This window comes from Lampris incognitus, chromosome 15 (assembly GCF_029633865.1).
Source record: "Lampris incognitus isolate fLamInc1 chromosome 15, fLamInc1.hap2, whole genome shotgun sequence".
NCBI classification, from domain to species: domain Eukaryota; kingdom Metazoa; phylum Chordata; class Actinopteri; order Lampriformes; family Lampridae; genus Lampris; species Lampris incognitus.
The window spans coordinates 25,713,087-25,733,450 of NC_079225.1; the positions used below are offsets into that span (position 1 = coordinate 25,713,087).

The 20,364-nt window shown below is 44.5% G+C and overlaps 1 protein-coding gene across 1 annotated transcript in view; it reads right to left on the minus strand.

The window, feature by feature from the left end:
* The window catches only part of LOC130124705 (phosphatidate phosphatase LPIN1-like), a 28,054-nt gene extending 8,007 nt beyond the window's left edge, over window positions 1–20,047 (minus strand). The window contains 13 exon segments of the mRNA XM_056294032.1: window positions 82–149; window positions 270–362; window positions 1,516–1,585; window positions 1,829–1,922; window positions 2,159–2,343; window positions 2,542–2,635; window positions 3,140–3,503; window positions 3,735–3,858; window positions 4,098–4,211; window positions 6,440–6,723; window positions 9,040–9,135; window positions 9,620–9,823; window positions 19,936–20,047. Of these exon segments, the coding sequence (XP_056150007.1) occupies window positions 82–149; window positions 270–362; window positions 1,516–1,585; window positions 1,829–1,922; window positions 2,159–2,343; window positions 2,542–2,635; window positions 3,140–3,503; window positions 3,735–3,858; window positions 4,098–4,211; window positions 6,440–6,723; window positions 9,040–9,135; window positions 9,620–9,823; window positions 19,936–20,007 (1,862 nt within the window). The 5' untranslated portion in view covers window positions 20,008–20,047.
* Between the last annotated feature and the right edge of the window lie 317 nt (window positions 20,048–20,364).

A 20,364-nucleotide genomic window follows, 5' to 3' on the forward strand; every position in this document is an offset into this window, starting at 1 on the left:
TTGAATACTCTGTTTTGTTGGGATGTTAAACGCTGTGACGTCAAAACACTGTCGTACGTCTCAAGTTCTGTTGCCCCCTACCTGCCCATGGCAGCCATATTCCCCGTCTGCTCGGCAGCGCAGCATCCGCCGTGCTCAGAAGCTGAATCCTACAAAGACAGGAACCGTGGTCATGTACGGTGCTCGCACATTTACTATAGCCACAACCAACACCTGTATCTGTCAAAGCTTTGCTGCGGGTTTGAGCAACACAGCATGAACGAGCGTACCGACTTAACACTGCTGTTTCTGCCTCTCCAGGAGAACCACCACCTCCCTCCTTTCTTGGGCATCTTCTCCTTCATGATGTTCTCCACCGTAGCCTGGAGCAGGGAGCACACAACCAAAAAAAACGCAACACAAAACAAAATCACATGTGAAGAACTGAGGCCGAACCACACCGAAAATCAACAAACCATAACGAAACAACGACGTGTTTAAAGACTGCATGTGGGGGGAAAGGAACGTGATGGAGTGAGTGAAGTGTCCGACAGATTGGGAGGCTGATGGGTGGAGAATGATTGCAGAGAGGTGTGGTAAAAGTGAGGGAGAACAGAGCAAGAGCAAAGGAAAAATAGATAGATAGATAGATAGATAGATAGATAGATAGATAGATAGATAGATAGATAGATAGATAGATAGATAGATAGATAGATAGATAGATAGATAGATAGATAGATAGATAGATAGATAGATAGATAGATAGATAGATAGATAGATAGATAGATAGATAGATAGATAAAGATGGTATTATGAACGTACAGCGCTGTAGCCAAATGCACCAGTCAGGCAACAAAGGAGAAACTCCAAGGCTGAATAAATATAGCTAAGAAAAGAGGACTAAATGGATGAATGGATGGATGGAGAATAAAAGTAATAAAATAAGAGGGGAGGGAACAGAAGGGAAGACATCATTTAACTTGGTTGCTCACATAGAACAGATTAAGCCAGGTGAGGGATTTAGAGGATGTTTTTCATCGTGGCACTCAAATGACATTTGAGGCTCCAGAGCCTGGGAGAGCTGAGATGGGATTTACGTGAAACTACTGCATACACATGCTGTCTGAAATACACAAGTGAGGTGTGGGACGAGAGCACCTAATGTTTCACCGAATCATTCTTTTGATTATCTGTGTGATGAAATGTCATGTAGAGCAAGGGGAGAAGAGAAGGGAATGGGGATTGGCATGGGGCTTACCAAATCAGTAAGACATCCATGTGCAGTACCGAAACAAAACAGAGGGGGAGCACAACTACACCTAGAATATAACTACTGTATGACCTACTAAGGCCTGCTGAACTACATGGGCAGCGAGTGTGCCAGTGCGCATGTGTGTGTGTGAGTGTGTGTGTGTGTGTGTGTGTGTGTGTGTGTGTGTGTGTGTGTGTGTGTGTGTGTAAGATGGAGTTTGTGGCTCTGTGTGTGTGTGTGTGGGGGGGGGGGGGTGATGAAGTTTGTAAATCTCAGTGCCTTACCTTTGGCAGAGGTTTCTGGAAGGCTTGCATTGCCAGCATAAGTGGCGCCGCAGTGCTCCAATTATAGTATCTGTGGGAGAAAAACAAGCTGTAATAATATCACTTCCATAAATTTAGCAGAAACCACATCATCAGCTAAAAAATCTCTACACTAACTTGAAAGTTCTGCCATTTTTTGCAGTGTTTCTGCTGCACTGAAACCAAACAATACCTCACAACATCATATCATCAACAGTTTTGCATAGATCATTTGACTAAATGATTAAATATATTTTGATGTATTATTGGGTTTCTGACGGTGAAAATTACTTACTTGGAGCCAATTTTCACCACTAAATTAGGATCATCAATGATCGAGGGATTCTCTGCAAACTTCTGATAGGACACAGCTTTCCTTTGGAACTGCTCTATAATGGTACATGCATGCACCCAACAAGTACACACACACACACACACACACACACACACACACACACACACACACACACACACACACACACACACACACACACACACACGTCAGGAAAGATAGCACACATTTTCCCCTCATACATTCATAGCTTACATAATATGCATAATAATTCATGGCTTACATATGGACCAGCTAATATGGAAAGTGTTTTTTGGCACCTATATGACTAACCTTTAGTTATCTCCCTGTTGTCAGTGAGTCCTCCACACAATGAGATGCCGATAGAGGGCAGGTCAGCCATCTGGTCGCAGTAGCTGTCCACCCCACTGTCTCCTCCTGAGCTGACTGACTGTGGCGACAGGCTGGCACTTCGCAGGCCCTGGTCTGAGCTGCTTCTCACGGTAGCAAAACTCTCACTATGGAGGTTAAGAGGTTGGTTAGCGATCTAGTGTGTATTAAGATCTCAATGTGTGTGTGTGTGTGTGTGTGTGTGTGTGTGTGTGTGTGTGTGTGTGTGTGTGTGTGTGTGTGTGTGTGTGTGTGTGTACTTAAACTCAGTGTCTGCTATTTTTATTTGTATGATTGTGTGTGTGTGTGTGTTTGCTCCTATATACCTCTTAGGAAAATACAGTGCTGCAACCTCAGGATCGAGTTCTGTGATGTCATCCAGATAAATTCCATCCGAACCAAGATGGCGGCTCCTCTTGTCTGAAATGCAACAGTAACACGGACAAATCAGTTCACATACTATTTAACTGAACTTCATCAGCTGCAGTTCAGTCAGCAGCTTGTCTTTGTTTTGGCACTTGAAATATTGAAATTGGGATTTGAGAATCAAAGACTTTGTCAATGCAGTACAGTATAACAGGTGATGAATTGACATGTGTGTAATATAGATCAGGTATGAAGGGCCGTAAAAGCCATAATTCTTTCACATTGTGTGGGTGTACGAATGAAAATATATGTATGTGAAAGGATAATGTATGTATGTGAGAGGGCCAAAATGAATTATGGCTTGTACGGCCCCTCATAGTCATGAATGGCATCATGACTGAATTTCACTCTCTGCTCTTGTTCCAACATCGCTAATAGGAGGGGTTTTGATTGCTGATGTACAGCACTAACATACAACTCCATCGGCAAAAGGCCATCACTAAGCATTGTATTTCATTGCAAAGTGTATGACATCTCATGAAAATGATGATGCGTTACCTTTTTTCTTCGATGGAGAGTCTGTTTTGGCGAGTGGGCGGGGCAACGTGTTATTCTCCTCCATTTCTGACATCATACGAGCTGCTCCTGCTGCCGGTGGCGGGGAGCTGCCCTGCGTCTCTGTTACTGTTGGATGTGATTCCATAGTCATGGTTTCTGAGTCCACCCCGATGGTGACCACCGTTGTTTCTTTGGCTGATGTGTCCTCGGACATGAGCATTCGGAGTGGGGACATTTCAGTACAGTTTTCATGATTTCTTGAGGACGTCTCACACGGAATCACACGGAAGTGTGTGCTTTCCGACACATGGATTGATATGGGACAAACTGGGTGCGGATCAGATTTTGCTGGAAGGAACACTGGCTACAAAAAGATTGAAAGGAGAATGATGTAGTTGATGTCTTGGGATAACATGAAATGACTGAATGATGATGACAATTGTGTCAAGGTGCATAAGCTAACTTGAACATGCCCGTGTTTCTTTTGTGTGTGTGTGTGTGTGTGTGTGTGTGTGTGTGTGTGTGTGTGTGTGTGTGTGTGTGTGTGTGTGTGTATGTGTTCGTGTACGTGTACGTGTACGTGTGTATTGATTACCATGGCAGCCTGTGGCAACTCCCCCCATGCCCAAAGCATAGCTGGGTTCTGATCGGCTGATTCTGATGGTTTGATCATCAGTTCAGAGTCACTTTTGGGAGTAGTGGGCCGAGAGCTACTAGGGCTGGAATAGGAAGACAGGATAAAAAACAGGCATATCGATTATCATATAGATACTTTATAAAAGTTTGTGTGTGTGTGTGTGTGTGTGTGTGTGTGTGTGTGTATGTGTGTGTGTGTAAGCATTTGTGTGTGTTTGTTTGTGTGTATTGTTTATCCAGTAAATGCATGCACAGAGATGCTTGTGCTACGTCTGTATGTGTGGGTCTGTTTGTGTGCAGCTCTGTGTTTGTGTGTGGGTACCTCTGTACAGGGCTCCAGTCCCCATCAGAGTGGGCGTACACACCGGTTTGTTTGTAAGAACTGTTGGTTGAACCAACTGTTCCTTCCTCCCCAAAGGCATCTCGGGTTGAAATCCTGAAATATGTACACACACACACACACACACACACACACACACACACACACACACACACACACACACACAGAACAGATGGATTAGTCACGGAAAACAAGAAAATATTCTTTTTAAGTGTGTCAAGGCAGTAAGACAGTGCTTTTCATTTATCACGTGGTCCTGTGTAGTTCAGTCCATAGAGCGCAGGCATATATATACCTTGAGCATGGCACTAATACTTCCAAAGTCTAAGGTTTGATTCCCATTGGGGGCACCCATACTGTTGTACGATGCAGTCATTTCAAGTTAAAGCGCTTTGTGTCCTCAAGACTGGAAAAGCGCTAGGGAAATGCAGTCATTACAATACACGTGGCACTCTACTATAGTAGGTGTGTGTACATGTTAAAACAAGCGTAGTGTAATTTTACATTCATATACAGCAGAATAAGCCTATCTATACAGGATATATTCAAGTTTAGATGCGCTGCATCCCAGATATACATGCAGACATGCGAACACATCTGTCTATTGGACAGTTTTGTGTCACTTGAGCCTAGAAACATAAAAAAGCAGCAGAGATTCACGACAACAACAACACAACATGTGTTCACCGGTGTCACAGCCCTTCCAAGAAACTGTGCAAACGTTGCATTGGTGACCTACATACTGGGCCATACTAGGCCAGGCCATCTTAGGTCAAACACTGCAGACGACAGGCTAGGTCACACAGTGGCCACTGGCACCCAGAAGCAGGCATGTATACAACCGCATGATGAAAAACATAAAATTGACAAAAACACACACACGAACGCACACACCGGGGATATTTCCTCATTTTCACATGTGAATAGCCTTTCATATCCAGAATGTGGTTAGGCAAGTTAATGTTTCCCGTAGAGGAACTCGTACTGCTGACGTGACTGTTTCCATATGTTTCTGTTCCCCTGTGTGTGTGTGTGTGTGTGTGTGTGTGTGTGTGTGTGTGTGTGTGTGTAAGGGCGTTAAGGCTTGAGGCTGTTCCAGCACACGTGAGTCTGGTCTGTCGGCTCTTGCCTGCCAGAGCATAGTTCCACTACAGCTGCTCACAAAGTTAACATGTTTTTTTTACCACTCTGTCTTGCTTTACTGTCTGCTGCTCCCTCCCTCCCTCCCTCCCACGCTCCCCGTCCTCCACCACTCTCTCGTTTCCGTTTCTCTTCCCTCTTCATGTCCTCGTGTGGTAACTTCTAAAATTCTACTTTCTCAAATCACACTTTAAGTTACTTTTGTTTCACCTTCCTAACTGACAGAGTAAGTCTCATGTTGAGCTGTACCACCAGCATAGTTTTTTTGGGGGTGGGGGGCAAAGGCTAAAAAATGAAAATATTTATGAGTGCATTTAAAATATATGCTGTTGTAAAACATACGAGATTTTGCGTTCTTGTTTTTGGACCCCCCCTCCTCCTCCTCCTCCTCCTCCTCCTCTCCCTCTCCTCTTCCTCTTCCTCCTCTTTCTTCTCTCCAATTGTATTCGGCCAATTGCTCTTCCGAGCCGTCCCGGTCGCGCTCCACCCCCTTTGCCGATCCGGGGAGGGCTGCAGACTACCACATGCCTCCTCCGATACACGTGGAGTCGCGAGCCCATTCTTTTCATCTGACAGTGAGGAGTTTCGCCAGTGGGACGTAGCGTGTGGGAGGATCACGCTATTCCCACTCTCCCCTGAACAGGCGCCCCGACTTACACACCCACATCCTGCTTCCCACCCGCAGACACGGCCAATTGTGTCTGTAGGACACCCCGACCAAGCTGGAGGTAACACGTGGATTCGATCCGGCGATCTTCATGTTGTGTTGGTAGGCAACGGAATAGACCGCTACGCTACCCGGACGCCCCCGATTTTGCATTTTTTAAACTAACATAATAATCCTCATCGGTAAGAAAAATGGTAAAATATGTTTTTTCTGCACCCCAACAAACATTTTCTCTTAGCTTCCCCTTCGTGTCCTATCGCGCGGTATCGCCCATGCAGTTGAATTGGTGCAAGAGCATGCAACGTTAATGTTAATCATCCAGTCAGAATATGATGTAAATGATATGAAACTAGCTACTCAAATGAAAGTTGTGTGGCGAATACTACACCTACTTCCAATTACAAACTTGAGACAATGACCCTGTATCGTTGTGTTCAAAACACTGAAATCACACAACAGTTCCGCATCACATCTATCAAACTGTAAGTATATATAACTCCTCTGAGTGGTTTCCCACCTGTTGCTCTCCATCTCCTTTCCTTCATCCGAGCTGATGTCAATGGTGAACATGTCCTCGTCCTCGGAGTAGTCTCCGCTCTCCTCCCTCCTCATGTTGTCTGACCGTGCCTTCCTCCTCCTCTTCCTCCTCTTCTTCATCCCGCTACTGCCATCTCCAGTGCCCCCCGTGGAGCCCAGGGTCTGTATGGGTGGTCCCGAGCTCTTCCCCATCAGGGAGGAGCTCATCAAAGCAGCACCATCCGACATAATAGGTGAGGTTGCCAGGTAGGAGGGAACCACTTCCTGTGTAGACAGGAAAGACAGAGTGAAACAATCAGCCCCCTTTCTTCTTTCACACAAAATACATACATGACCTGGGTGTTTAGGCTGGAGAACGTCATATTGTCTCTTGTTGTTTATCTCGGCCTAGAAGCTTATATGAATGACTTTAACATGTAAATACAGTAAAAGCATAGTATAGTACAGTGAATCTTCATAAGTCAGTAGATAAAGGTTTGATATTGATGCTGGGATTTGAAATCCCAGGAGTAGTTTTGAGCAGATTTAGGCTACTCCATATGGAAGAAGAGAGAAGTTATTTCTGTACTGTAGGCCACCACAAAGGAAATGTTTTTTGCCTCGTGTTCGGTGCATTCAAACTGCAGTCTCTCTCACATTAATGTCGCAGACCTAGATATCGATGTTATGACAAACAAGAACACAAAATATCTTTAACACTGGTCGGTCAGACTGCCCTCCCACCGAAATACGACACCATTGCTGTTGGTTTCCACAATTTTGGCCACAGTCAACCGGTTAAATGTATTCAGCAACTGCCAAACTGTTTTGATCAAGTCTTTACCCCCCAGAGAAGAGACGTTGCCAGTGAAAAGACAGCCGTGAAAGCAGGGAAAGCAGCTCCACATGCTCTCCTTCTAGGAAAGGAATTGGCTTTCCAAGAAGGGTTGACCGCTTGCAGTTCAAGGGGGCATGTGTGTGTCTGTGTGTGTGTGTGTGTGTGTGTTCTTGTACTTCTGTCTTTGAGAGGACCAGTTTGAGTTTTTAACCATCAGAGAGAGGACCTTTTTGCAAAGAGCATTTTGGACACCCCTCCTTCTTTAAGGGTCTATTTCAGGACTTGGGTTTAGGGTTCATGTAGTTCTGATGGTTAAGGTTAGGGTTAAGGGCTGGAGAATACATGTAGTCAATGAAGGGTCCCCACAAACATAAAAGTACAAGAATGTGAGTGTGTGACTTTCTGTGTGTGTGTGTGTGTGTGTGTGTGTGTGTGTGTGTGTGTGTGTGTGTGTGTGTGTGTGTGTGTGTGTGTGTGTTTGTAAATACATGCTGCATATGTGCTTCCAGTGAGCTGTGAACAATCAAAAACAATCAACATTTTCTCTGCATGACTCATCTGCTTACACTAATGACTAATGAGGCTGTCTCATCAGAGAAAGAGAGACGTTCACACAAAGAAAGAGAGAGAGAGACAGACAGACCGACAGAGAGAGAGTTAATGTATAGGAAGATGATTTGTGGTCTGACAACAATGCCTCACGTTTTTCAGCTCTGTGCCAAGAAAGGCTTGTGTTGCATCCCCCTCCCCCTGTCCCTGCTAAACCAGGCCTGAGAATCCGACACCACCCTGGGGGGAAATAAATCACCCTCTTCTGCTGGCGCAGGCCTCTTGCCCCAGTGTTTCACTGCTTGTTTATGCTTTTGAGCTGCTTTTGTAGTTTTGTAGACCCCCGTGAACACACAACGGCAAATCAGCCATTCCTTTCAATACTAACCAGTCATTTTACTCTAACATTAGCCATAACGCTCCCCTTTGCTGTTATTGGCTGACAGGCTGAATATGATTGGGGGGGGGGGGGTTCCCAGCAATCGCTAAACCAAAAATGGGGTTTCCAACCTCAGAGCTAGTTGTTTTATTGTAGAAAGTATCTACTTTTCAACAATAACAAGCTCCATATCCAGTTTCACACATATACATTTCTATACCAAAAAACTGCATCTCTAACCTGTGCTGCCATATGGGGACAGTTTCAGATATATAGGTTAGGAAGGTTAGGCAGTAAGGAGGCTTCATTCACAGTTTACAAAACAGGAATGTTGAAATCCCCGGATTCCTGTGCCAACTTGGCAAACTGTGAGTACCTCATTCAAACTACAAGCATGTGCATTGAGGAAGCTTGTCGTGACCACCGGGTTGTGTCTCGGTGTCGAGACATTATGGAGGTGTTGAACCGACAACGTTTTCCTTGGAACAGGCATGTGTTCCCCAACTTTGATAACGAGGACGACATGCAGTAGCGGTAATGAACATATATCAGTGAGATGGACAGAACAAGGACAAGAAGGAGGAGCAGGAGCAGAAGAAGAAGAAGAAGAAAATTTATTTATAGAGCGCTTTTTGAAAACAAGTTTGACAAAATGCGTCACGGCGAAGTCAGACAAAGCGCTCAGAGAGGGGTTTATGTGAGAAAAGGGCCAACAGCAGAAACACAGACGGATCCAAATGGGTAGGAACAGGAACGCAAACTGCACAAACTAAATGCAAACATGGGTGAAACTGTGTTATCCATTTCAAACCTAGTAAATTATTTGTTTTCATACCTGATCATTTTCTGTTTCCTGGACGAAAAAAGCCTCCCCATTCTCCCCCAGCTTCATATGCAGATCCACTGGCTCACCGTTGATCTCGATGTCCACCTGGAGGAGACATGATAGGAGGAGAGAGAAGGGCGCCATGAGAGAAGACGAATGGTAAATGGACTGTATTTATATAACGCTTTTCTAGTCTACCGACCACTCAAAGTGCTTTGCAGTGTACACCCCACATTCACCCATTCACACACACATTCATACACTGATGGTGGAGGCTGCCATGCAAGGCGCCAACCTGCTCATCAGGAGCAGTTAGGGGTTCAGTGTCTTGCTCAAGGGCACTTCGACACGCTCTCTGGATGAGCCAGGGATCGAACCAGCAACCTCCCAATTACTAGACGACCCGCTCCACCTCCTAAGCCATACCACCCCAAGAAGAAAATTGGGGGTGGGGGCGGGGGGGGGGGAACTGTCCCTCAACTGTAGCTGTAAAATGACTCAAATCTCAACTGAGGTACGATGCAAAATCTTCACCACTCCCAAGTCACGGCGAGGACTCGGGAGTCGGGACTTTGTTTCGTCTTCTTACCACTTTCTCTCGTGAGCGAAGGACCCCCATTTTGCCAAAGCGCACGTGGAAAGGTGAGCACTGCAGGGAGTCATCGGGCTGTCTGACCACGATGACATCGATGCAGCCGGACAGCGTGGCGGGGTTCAGTCCCCGGTACAGCTCCTTGACCTGGACAAACACCTGGCCCGCCAACTGGCCCACGTAATTCATGGTCTGACGAGTCTGTTGAGAAACAAGATGAACTTTCAATAGTCTCTGTTTGTAAACTGGGTCATAGCAGCAGGAAAAGAAACAGAAAATAGACCCATCAAAATGGGCGTTTTCCGTATGGTACTGCAAACAGCTGATGTTGAGGATGTATTGCAGTGAAGACACACAATTGACGAAATTTATATATATATATACACACTGTACATTGTATGTATACTGGTATACTGGTACGCTCTTCCATATCCATCTTCCTCAGGCATGTATGTATAAGTAACCTGATAACATCTATTTTTAGCATCTCTGATATATTCTCCACACCATTGCACTTTATTACTTCTTATTTCACTTGTATAAGTCAATCCTTGTGTATACATATCTGAAGATTGTTGTGTCGTAGTGTTGTTATTCTATGTTAAGTACACTGAGACAGCCATGAAACTCGAGTCAAATTCTATGTCTGTGCAAACCTACATGGCCAATAAATTTGATTCTGATTTTGATTTTCACAATTTCACAGGAGAGAAGGGTAGAAAGAGGTAGATGAGAGAGGGGAAGGGGGGAAATATTAATATACTTATGTGGCACTTCAGCTATGAAAGTCTTAAGAGTGAAGAGATCACTCGTTCGTTTACCGCAACTCTACTGCACTAAACTCTGCACCCCATCGTTCAGAGAGTCATTAAACCAACTGCAAATGCGTGACATGTACAGCATGTGGTGGCTGTTTTTATCCAGTCCTGACGTGTGGTAGCAAGACAGGGAACATTTTTAGCACAGAAGACCCCAACGGGAATCAAAAGTCTGTGTAACCAGCAGGTCCAAATTGACCAATACAAACAACATCCGAGTCACTGGTTCCTCACTTCTCGACTAGCCTTCCAGACAAAGTGAGGTGTTTGTGAACTGACACCTAATGGACCATTCCTGCAGCCTGTCAGTCAAGCCACTGATGACGCATGACTTGACATATTCCTCTGACACACGAATGGCCGGTTAAGGTTTCAGCAAAAGTGGGCTGATGGCCCCCCTGACTCCTAACTCCGATGGCACTGGATTGTCCTGTGGCCCACTTAGTTTGGGAAAGGACCTATTACCGCTTTGACCTTCCTTGTCCTCTTCTCCGACATTATCCTGGAAATCCTACCCAGCTGTTTTCCATTCAACGCAACTAGAAAGACATGTGTTCAAAGAGGATGCCGAGTCAGTGCGTATATAGTAAAGGTGATGTCATACCTTGGGTCAGTTCAAACAAAGGTTCGGTGAGATAATATATGAGCCCAAGCAAATGTCTCCATGGACGTGTGTAAGATTTCGGAGACACTGGTGTCAGGAATCAGGAATATTTATTTGTCATTTCATTCCATTCACCTGCGTACATGAAATGAAACGAAATATCGTTTCCCCCAGCCCACAGCAGTGCAACACAGACAAAAACACATATCCAAACTACAAGAACACATAATACGCAAACTACAAAAAACTACAAAAACTACAAAACACATATAACCAATATATCCCCCCCCCCCAAAAAAAAACAAATCGCTGTCCAAGAGAGCGAACGCCAGGATGACTGTCGGAACTGCCGGTCTGTATGGGCTGGCAGTTAGCTTAGCCTGCCTCGCTTCCGCATCCTGTCAGACCGCCCTCGAAGTTTCCTCCTCAGGTCCAACTCCAGGCAGGGCTGTGGTTGCTGGGCCCACAGGACTTAGCAAACCAAGCTCTCCCAGCCGATCCAACGCCAGCTCTCCCAGCCAGACACCCCCGACACACCAAAAACAGTAAACGCTAGGCAAGGCCGCTGCCAACTCCCTCATCTTCCTCACCTTCCTTCATCGGAGAATATTGAGCCGCTGCTCTTTGTATTGCTTTCCACAACTATACGCAATTCACTCAATCTATTTCTGTTGTTTCTATGGTTAGATTTTGATCTGAATTTTCAAAATACTGCAAAAGCGTGGCTGAAAACAGACAACATCACAATAAATGACATTATTTACTTTACTTTACAGGAACATACGTATATGTTAAAAGATTTCAGTTACACTAATGTTCATAGCAAATTGTTCCATAAAGAACATTGCAAACTTATCACTGCTAACACACAGTGCACAAACATACTAACACAGTGCGAGTGCAGTTGGCTTCCTTCCTGACAATGTGTCATTGAGCCTCATTCATCAATCATTCAGATTGATGAATACAGATGTGTTCTTACACATCCACGGGATATTTCAGCCCTGATGTTTGTCTCACAGACCAGTGTGCAACCTGGGTAACCCCTGAATTTAGACACCAGTTGGCTAACTGATGTCTTTGCAAGCCTGGGTGATGATTCATTGCAAGAGGTAGACAATAAATAGATGTTAGGGGGAAGGAATTACAAATAACCATCAGTCTTTGCTGCTGACTGTCAGACAACCTGGAAAGCTAAAAAAAAAATTCCATGGATGGGTAAGAACATATTTGTACATACAAATGATTGATGAATGAGGCCCGTTGTCTGTGTCTTTGTCTTTGTCTCTATCTCTAAATTAATTTAATTTTCTTCTGCTTAAAGACTGACGTGCAGTCCTTCAAGAGAGTCCAGATTTTGCTGTTGAACTCCAGTGTTATACAATCGGATGAAGAGGCAAGATTTTTAGCTTTTACTGCACCAGCGATATTAGTTTGTGTGCTTGAATTTGTCTAATGTGTAGCAAGAGACATCTAATTCATGCAGATTAACACATTTTGGCAGTTGCTTTCATCCAAAGCAATTTAGCAGATACATTTGAGGGTTACCTTCTTGCACTGTAGAGCACGACACAGTCATCATATCATAGCCATATCATAGGGAGCACATCATTCAAACCATGTCATCACACAAACTCAGCAACGGCTTCATAAAAAAAAGATACAAACTTCCATCTTTCAACGTCCTCATTATTGACACATTGGTTATTGCTGACTTTATAGGTTTGCCTGACATCCACCCTGCACAAACGAAGGACTCGACCCTTCCATGGCCCTCATGTCTCCTTGTGATTTGAATTTGTGGGGAGTCGGGTATAATGAGGATATTTGGGAATCTTGGGAGAGGGGGACAGTGTGGGATCTCTGACCTTCAGGCAGTTTGCAGTGATCCCCAGAGACTGGCCGGAACAGAGTCAACCAGGAGCAGAAATTAAAAAAGATGGATGGATATTCCTTCTCCACTGCCTGTAAGGCTGTAAGAGGAGACCCGTAATAAGGGAAAGGGAGCAAGTATTTAGACGAGGAGGCGTTCTGTGGAGCCCATGAGTTGAACTTGACAGAATCAGGGGATACGCATAAATAACCTTCACCATGTCATACTGTCCTTCCTCAGCTGCACACTAGCTCACACAAAAAATATATGGACGAAAATAGATGATTTAGAAAGGTTTTGTTGTGAAATGCTGCTTCCTCCTTAAATGGCCATGCCAGACTCCACGCCAAACACTACTACTATCACCCCCGACCTTTGTTGTGCTTTGTTGTGATGTCTAGTAACCTGACTGCAGTTTGCACAGAAAACGAGCCTTATTCAAGTCCACACGTGCGCGTGCGCACACACACACACACACACACACACACACACACACACACACACACACACACACACCCTTCTGATAGAGTGACTTAGCAAACCGCCAATAGTAAATCACATTTATTGCAACTCCATGACTGATGATGTGTGCCATTTGTGGTTAGGCATCTTTTTCATTTTCAATAATTACCTGATCTCAGCCTTTATATGTAACTTTCTTTAAGGGAGTTTCAAAATGAACGGAAAATACGCCTTGCAAAACACATGCAGTAAACAATCAGATACACTCCCACCAAAGGTCTGCATGGGAAGAACTACTGCCCAACAGATGTTGGTGAATGACAAACCATGACGACAAAATAAAATTCTAAAAAAATAAATAAATAAAAATCACTTGTGGATGCTGCATGTTGCCCGTAATGTTAACAAACATGATGGAGTTCCTGTATGTAAAAAGGATGCATTTAAGCCCATTCGTCCCCAGTGTCGTCCATAAGAGAGATACATCCAAATGAAAGAAAAGCTTACCTTCTGAGTAGGACCAGCCGACAAAGCCTCTACCGAAACACATACAGAAACTGGCGTATGCTTAGCGTCGCATAACAACACAACAACATGACATTATACACCGGCTATGTTTGCCGATTCAGATGCGGGTCTGTTTCGACTGTCACTCGCACAGTAGCTATTTAAAGCGCATTATTGACATATTCTCTCTCTCTCTCTCTCTCTCTCTCTCTCTCTCTCTCTCTCTCTCTCTCTCGAACCCTTGGGGACGCTTGTCAGCGGATGACGTCATCTGCAGCGCTACCAACCTACTGGCCAATCAGGAGTTGGTAAACGCGGCCCTTTTTTTTCGCTGCCACTGTGGCAATCGTGTTATGTTTGTGAAGAAGGGTGAACTGCGGCGCTCCCTTTGGGGGGGCCTGACGTGACGGACCGTGGTTTTATTATAATATAGACACAGCCTCGGATGAGGGGAGCTGATTTGACTCCACCAGATTAACTGAAGTAGGGTCTGCGTGTAACATGGTCGTATGGACCGGTTTTGAGAGGGCAACAGCAGCGGTCGCTCCGAAGTGAAAGCAGTGGCAGTGAGATGCGGTGAGGCGATCCTGCCGTCCAATCACAGCCCTCTGCCGTCACACATGTGATGTTTCAAGTTGAGAGCAGCGATGCGTCTGAAGCCTTTGCGTCATGAGGAAGTGGCTGACAAGACTGCTCATGGCGAGCTGTTTTTCCTGTAAAATATACCACATACTGTCTGTAGACATACACAAACAGATAGACACGCACGCACGCACGCATACACTGGGACACAAGCACACACTGGGACGTACTCTGCTTGTTATGTGTGTGTGCGTGTGAATATTGTGTGTGTAAGACCTGGGCCATAAGCAACAACTCAACAATGAAATATATCTGCATGGAGGAAGCATGTGTGGCTTCACTAGAGGAGGATTCTTTAGTGAAGCCACAGCCATGTGATGGGGTACACGCCACTGCAGCCTCACGTGCAGCCATTCAGCACGAGGAGCCAATATGTGTGTGCGCTTGAGTCGGTCGATGTGTGTCAGTAGAGTTTTTTTCTGCCTTTTGAGGTTTCCTCTCTGGGTTTTGAGAGAAATACAAGAATCCATGTCTTTACCCCCCCCCCCCCCATCAGCATTTCACAGTACTGGTCTTTATCACAAAAGGCAGTTTTTAGCAATTATTGTGTCTTATTTCATAGACTGAGACAAGTCTATAACTCCATGACAGTAAATTCTAGAATACCTGAAATTGCTCATAATATCATTCAGGATTACAGATTTATGCACAAGGATTAAGTGAATTAATTTAGAGTGTCGTGATTAAAAAAAACACAAAAAAACAATAGACTTGCACTGATGCATTTGACAGCTGTTGCAGGAGAAGTTGCAAATCTGTAAATCTTGCGCTGTAAGTGTAGGTTCACGACCTCTTGGGTAACCAGGGTTCTTTGGTTTCCCTTCAACCAAGGAAATCTTAGCTATAGATCTGTCATTACACGTTTTTCTGAGAACATACTGCTCTTTCCAGGAAGAGGTGAATTTAGCTAAAGCATCTGGCTGACTTGGCCCAAACATCACATGATCGGGATTACTTTTTCACCATGAGCACTGGCCAAAGACAGAAGGCTACCCAAAACATGATAAGATGCTATGAGGGGGGAAGAACATGTCAGGGGACCACTTTGCCTGAAATTTCTCATCGGATAAGATCTTATGTAATTACTAAGCCATGTTTTCACAAAAATATGCTTGAATGCATTTGAATTCCTGTGTCCTTGATTTTAATCAAAGTACTTCCAAATCCAGTTAATTTTCTGTATTTCCTATCCGTTCCCACGCTGAGAATTAGAAATCACCAAGCTTAACTTGATACCTGTAAACTGATCTCATTTAACAAAAGCACACAAGGCAACAATGACCAAACTCTTAAGTCCGGAGGTGTGTATTGACTGGCTTGTTGGTCAGCATTCAGCCAGTCACGGCTTTGAATCTGGGAGTTAAGCTGTTAAGGTGACTAGCCTCAAGACCAGTCATGCTGTAGCAAGGCCGCTATTTAGTTTGCTTAAATATTAAAAACAATCAAGTTTATTGGCCATGTTGGTTTGCACATACATGGAATTTGACTCCGGTTTCGTGGCTCTCTCACTGTACTTAACATAGAATAACAACACTACAACACAACAACACTACAATCTTCAGATATATACACAAGAATTGACTTATACAGGTGAAATAAGAGGTGCTAAAGTGCAATGGTGCAGAGAATATATATATATATATATATATATATATATATATATATATATATATATATATATATATATATATAAACTTAGCAAGCAAAGTGGTTTTAATGCAGAATAGTTCACAAGGTTTTGGTTGTATTGGGAGACTGTTTGACAGGTCAGGCCGGCAATACCATCCAGTTCAAAAACAACTTGCCACATTTTTTGAGACACTTCGTTAATCCCCATGGGGAAATTACGCTCTGCATTTAATCCATCCTAGCTGTGTAGCTAGCAGCAGTGGGCAGCCGCCATGCAGCACCCGGGGACCAACTCCAGTTCGTCTTGCCATGCCTCAGTCAAGGGCACAGACAGGAGTACTAACCCTAACATGCATGTCTTTTCGATGGTGGGGGAAACCGGAGCACCCGGAGAAAACCCACTGCAGACACAGGGAGAACATGTGAACTCCACACAGAGGACAACCTTGGATGACCCCCAAGGTTGGACTACCCCGGGGCTTGAACCCAGGACCTTGCTGTGAGGTGACAGCGCTAACCACTGCACCACCGTGCCGCCATTTGCACAATCTAGTTTATTTTTATGTTCAGTGTTTGGAAAGGCACCTTGCATATGCATGCAGCTTAACAGTAGTGGGAGCCTGACTTCCATTATAAATCACTGTGCAACTTACACCGCCGAACATGTCTCTTTATATCCATACAACTCTCCTCAGCACACAAAAACCACCATAAAGACTAACCCTCTATATAACAATAGTTATTCAGACTGGATATCCTGTCCATCGCCTCGGCGAGGGCAGATTTTTATTCCATAATCTTTTTCACCCTTTCAGTTGGTGTCAGGGCGTTTGATCGTTTCAGGCAAACCTGGCCTGAGAGTCATGAGACATGAGAAGAACATTAGCTGGAACAGTCAAGATTTGACACAGCACTTGAAAGAACCAACACTTTGTCCTAAATCAGGGTATATAGCACAAAGATTGGTTAACAGAGTTGGAAATCCTCCAAGGGCATTGCTGATTTGCAGCTGGAGATTGTGAATAGATAGAATATCCAGCAGAACGACCAAGCTGAAACTTTACTCACAACTAACACAAAAGGCCTCAACAATAACCATTTTATTAGTACAAGCTTGGATAACAAATGATAGTACGCATAAGGGTGCGCATGCATAAGGACATAAGGGTGATTTGATTTTGAGATATACGGTATGGACATAGCGCGAAGGATCAATAAATGTGTTGTCATGCTATACATTGTAAGGCAAGGCTTAAAGGCATTTTTTATAGGCCGGTGATCAAAAGCTTTTGTCGTATTCTTCCTTTTCTTGTGTGCATTTTTCCTCCCTTTTTCTCCCCAGTTGTATGCGACCAATTACCCCACTCTTCTGAGCCATCTTGGTCACTGCTCCACCCCCTTCGCCGATCCGGGAAGGACTGCAGGCTACCACATGCCTCCCCCGATACATGTGGAGTCGCCAGCCGCTTCTTTTCACCTGACAGTGAGGAGTTTCACCAGGGGGATGTAGCGCGTGGGGGGATCAAGCGATTCCCTCCAGTTCCCCCTCCCCTCTGAACAGGCGCCCCAACTGACGAGAGGAGGTGCTAGTGCAGCGACCAGGACACGGCCAACTGTGTCTGTAGAGACGCCCAACCAAGCCGGAAGTAACTTTTGTCATTCTCAACACACGTTACCCTTCACCCTCAGTGCGTCTAGCAGTTTGGATTCAGTCACCCTATAAATTGCTAACCCATTGCATGAATAGCTTAACAGTTTTATTCCAGAATGGTGTAAATCCATATTGGAAAACGTCCCAGTTCTTGGGAAAAAAAATGCATCAGAAACCTCTATGATGTTATATAATGACTTTTAATTCCAAGAAAGCAATCCTCTTGTGGTACTCGCTGCTCTCTCTGTAGGTTATGTAATTTGAAAGGAAAGGTTGAGGTTAATTCTTTCAAAGTAGCCTAAATCCAAAGTTATCAAGTCTATGGGAAACTGTGGGAACAATGTATATGGCCTGAAAATATCACTTGATCCATCAGCTTATCTCTCCCATTCGGTTTTTCCCTCCTTACACTTGCCTCACACCGCTTACCCCCCCCTTTCCTGTCTCGCCCACTCCCCTCTCAAATGTACTTGTGGATCAGATCGTCTTACCGGAGGGGGTGGATTACTGGAACACACACCCCATGCTGTCATGCTGTTTCAGCTGTCATTCGCCTGGCAGTGCCAGTCTCTTCACCCTTGATACACACTTTGTCTGATACACATACGCATGTACCATGCATAGTGTTGTGCGTACACATACACAAACATAGTAGGTTCACACACGCACACACTCTTCCTCATGATGGGTCCTGGTGACCCTGACGTGTCTCGTCTCTACGTGGCTGTTGCAGCTAGAAAAGCGCTATATAACATGCAACTTGATTGATTGATTGATTGATCTAATGACGAGCCATGTTAATGAGTTATGCAGCGGCTTCTGACTGCATGTATGCAAATGTAATGCATGAGGAAAGACAAGTGAAAGAACTGTAAAACCCGAAAACCCCAAAAAAGGTTGGTTGATCAGTGAATGTAAAGTTCATTTATCTCAGTTTGTTCTCTTCCACCCCCAAGCTCGGGCGTAATTCCTCTGAGGACCGGGGACCGGGGGGGTGCCCCGGCGGGGTGCCCCCCCTTTTCAAAATCCCGTTTGTGCCCCCTCCCCACACACACACACTTTAAAAAAAATGTAACTGCAAAAATCGTGCATAATACGCTACTGTTTGGCAAGCCATCAGATCCCAGCTGAGGATGTGAACCGAGCTGCTGATTGCAAGGCCCTGATACACGCTAGTGACTCGCGAGCGATCCGATTATCTTCATTTCATTTTCATTCCGATTAGTTTATATATAACCGTCTCCTCGTGCACATCACATGCACAACGTTCAATGGGGAAGGGGGGAGTTGCTTATGTTCAAATACATGTGATCACTAACCGTCCAGTAGGAGGAGGAAGGGGAGGTTGCATACGTTTGACTATTGGCATGGTTTATTTATAATTACAAAATAGATGCTTATATCTGTGTCTGCTGATTCATTCCTGTTATTCAGTGTGGACATTTCTGGTTTGCAAACGATGAAATTCTGTCACACATTTTGCTGCTGGTTGAATATGCTTTGTTTTTTGAGAGGATTTTCCAGGTGGTTGAATAATTAAGGTTTCTGTCCGCTAATGACCAAATATAACGGCTTAAAGATGCTACATTCCTTAGAAAGTTATTTCTAAAGCTACACATGTGTGCATTAAACCTTTTTTTTAATGTTTCCTCTGTTAGTCCAACTTATGTCTGTCTGTCTGTCTGTCTGTCTGTCTGTCTGTCTGTCTCTCTCTCTCTCTCTCTCTGTGTACACACACACACACATATATATATATATATATGAGTGTGTGTGTATGTGTGTGTGTGTGTCTCCATAATTGAATAACTCAACATGTGAAGTAAATAAGACACCTTTTCCTTATGCATATTTAGTACTATTCTAGCAGAAATAACATTGATTATTTCCAGGATTTAGTATTGGTTACCATAGGCCCTAAATGTGTGTTGAACGGCAGGTAATGGGATTCATAAGGCAAATTTTTTTTCTGGGGGAGGACCCCCCCCAGACCCCCATTTTATTGTGTCCCCCCACTTCTCAAACCAAATGTACGCCCTTGCCCCATGTTGCACATGTCGTGCTGCATTTCTTTGAAAAGACTCCACACACAACAGATTCACAATGCAGGAAGTCTACAAACTGCCTTACCCAGCTCCAGGTGGTTTCATTGGCATCATGTTCGGCCTCTTGGAGCTCTTCAAAGTCTTCAGCTGATATCATGATTCCATCATCTGTTCGATTTTATCTTTGTCTCGGGTCTTCGGTAAATTCCTGCAAAGAGACTCTGCACGCTTGATTACTGCGATGGCGTTACAGTTAGATTAAAGCGTAGTATGGAGAGCGTCCTTGGGCTCTCTTAGTGAGTCAAGCGTCTGAGTGTGTTGTGTGCGATGGGGAGCGTCGTACTAAATTTACCTGGACTTCCAGTCAGAAACTTGAGAAGGCCCTCGGCTGGTCATCCTACGAAAGACCCTCTGACTTCTTAAGCATTTGAAAAGGCATGCTCAAAAGGACTGTGTCAGTATGTTAGTGTATGTCACCCTGTCTCTTATTTACGTACCTTCTCTCTCTCTCTCT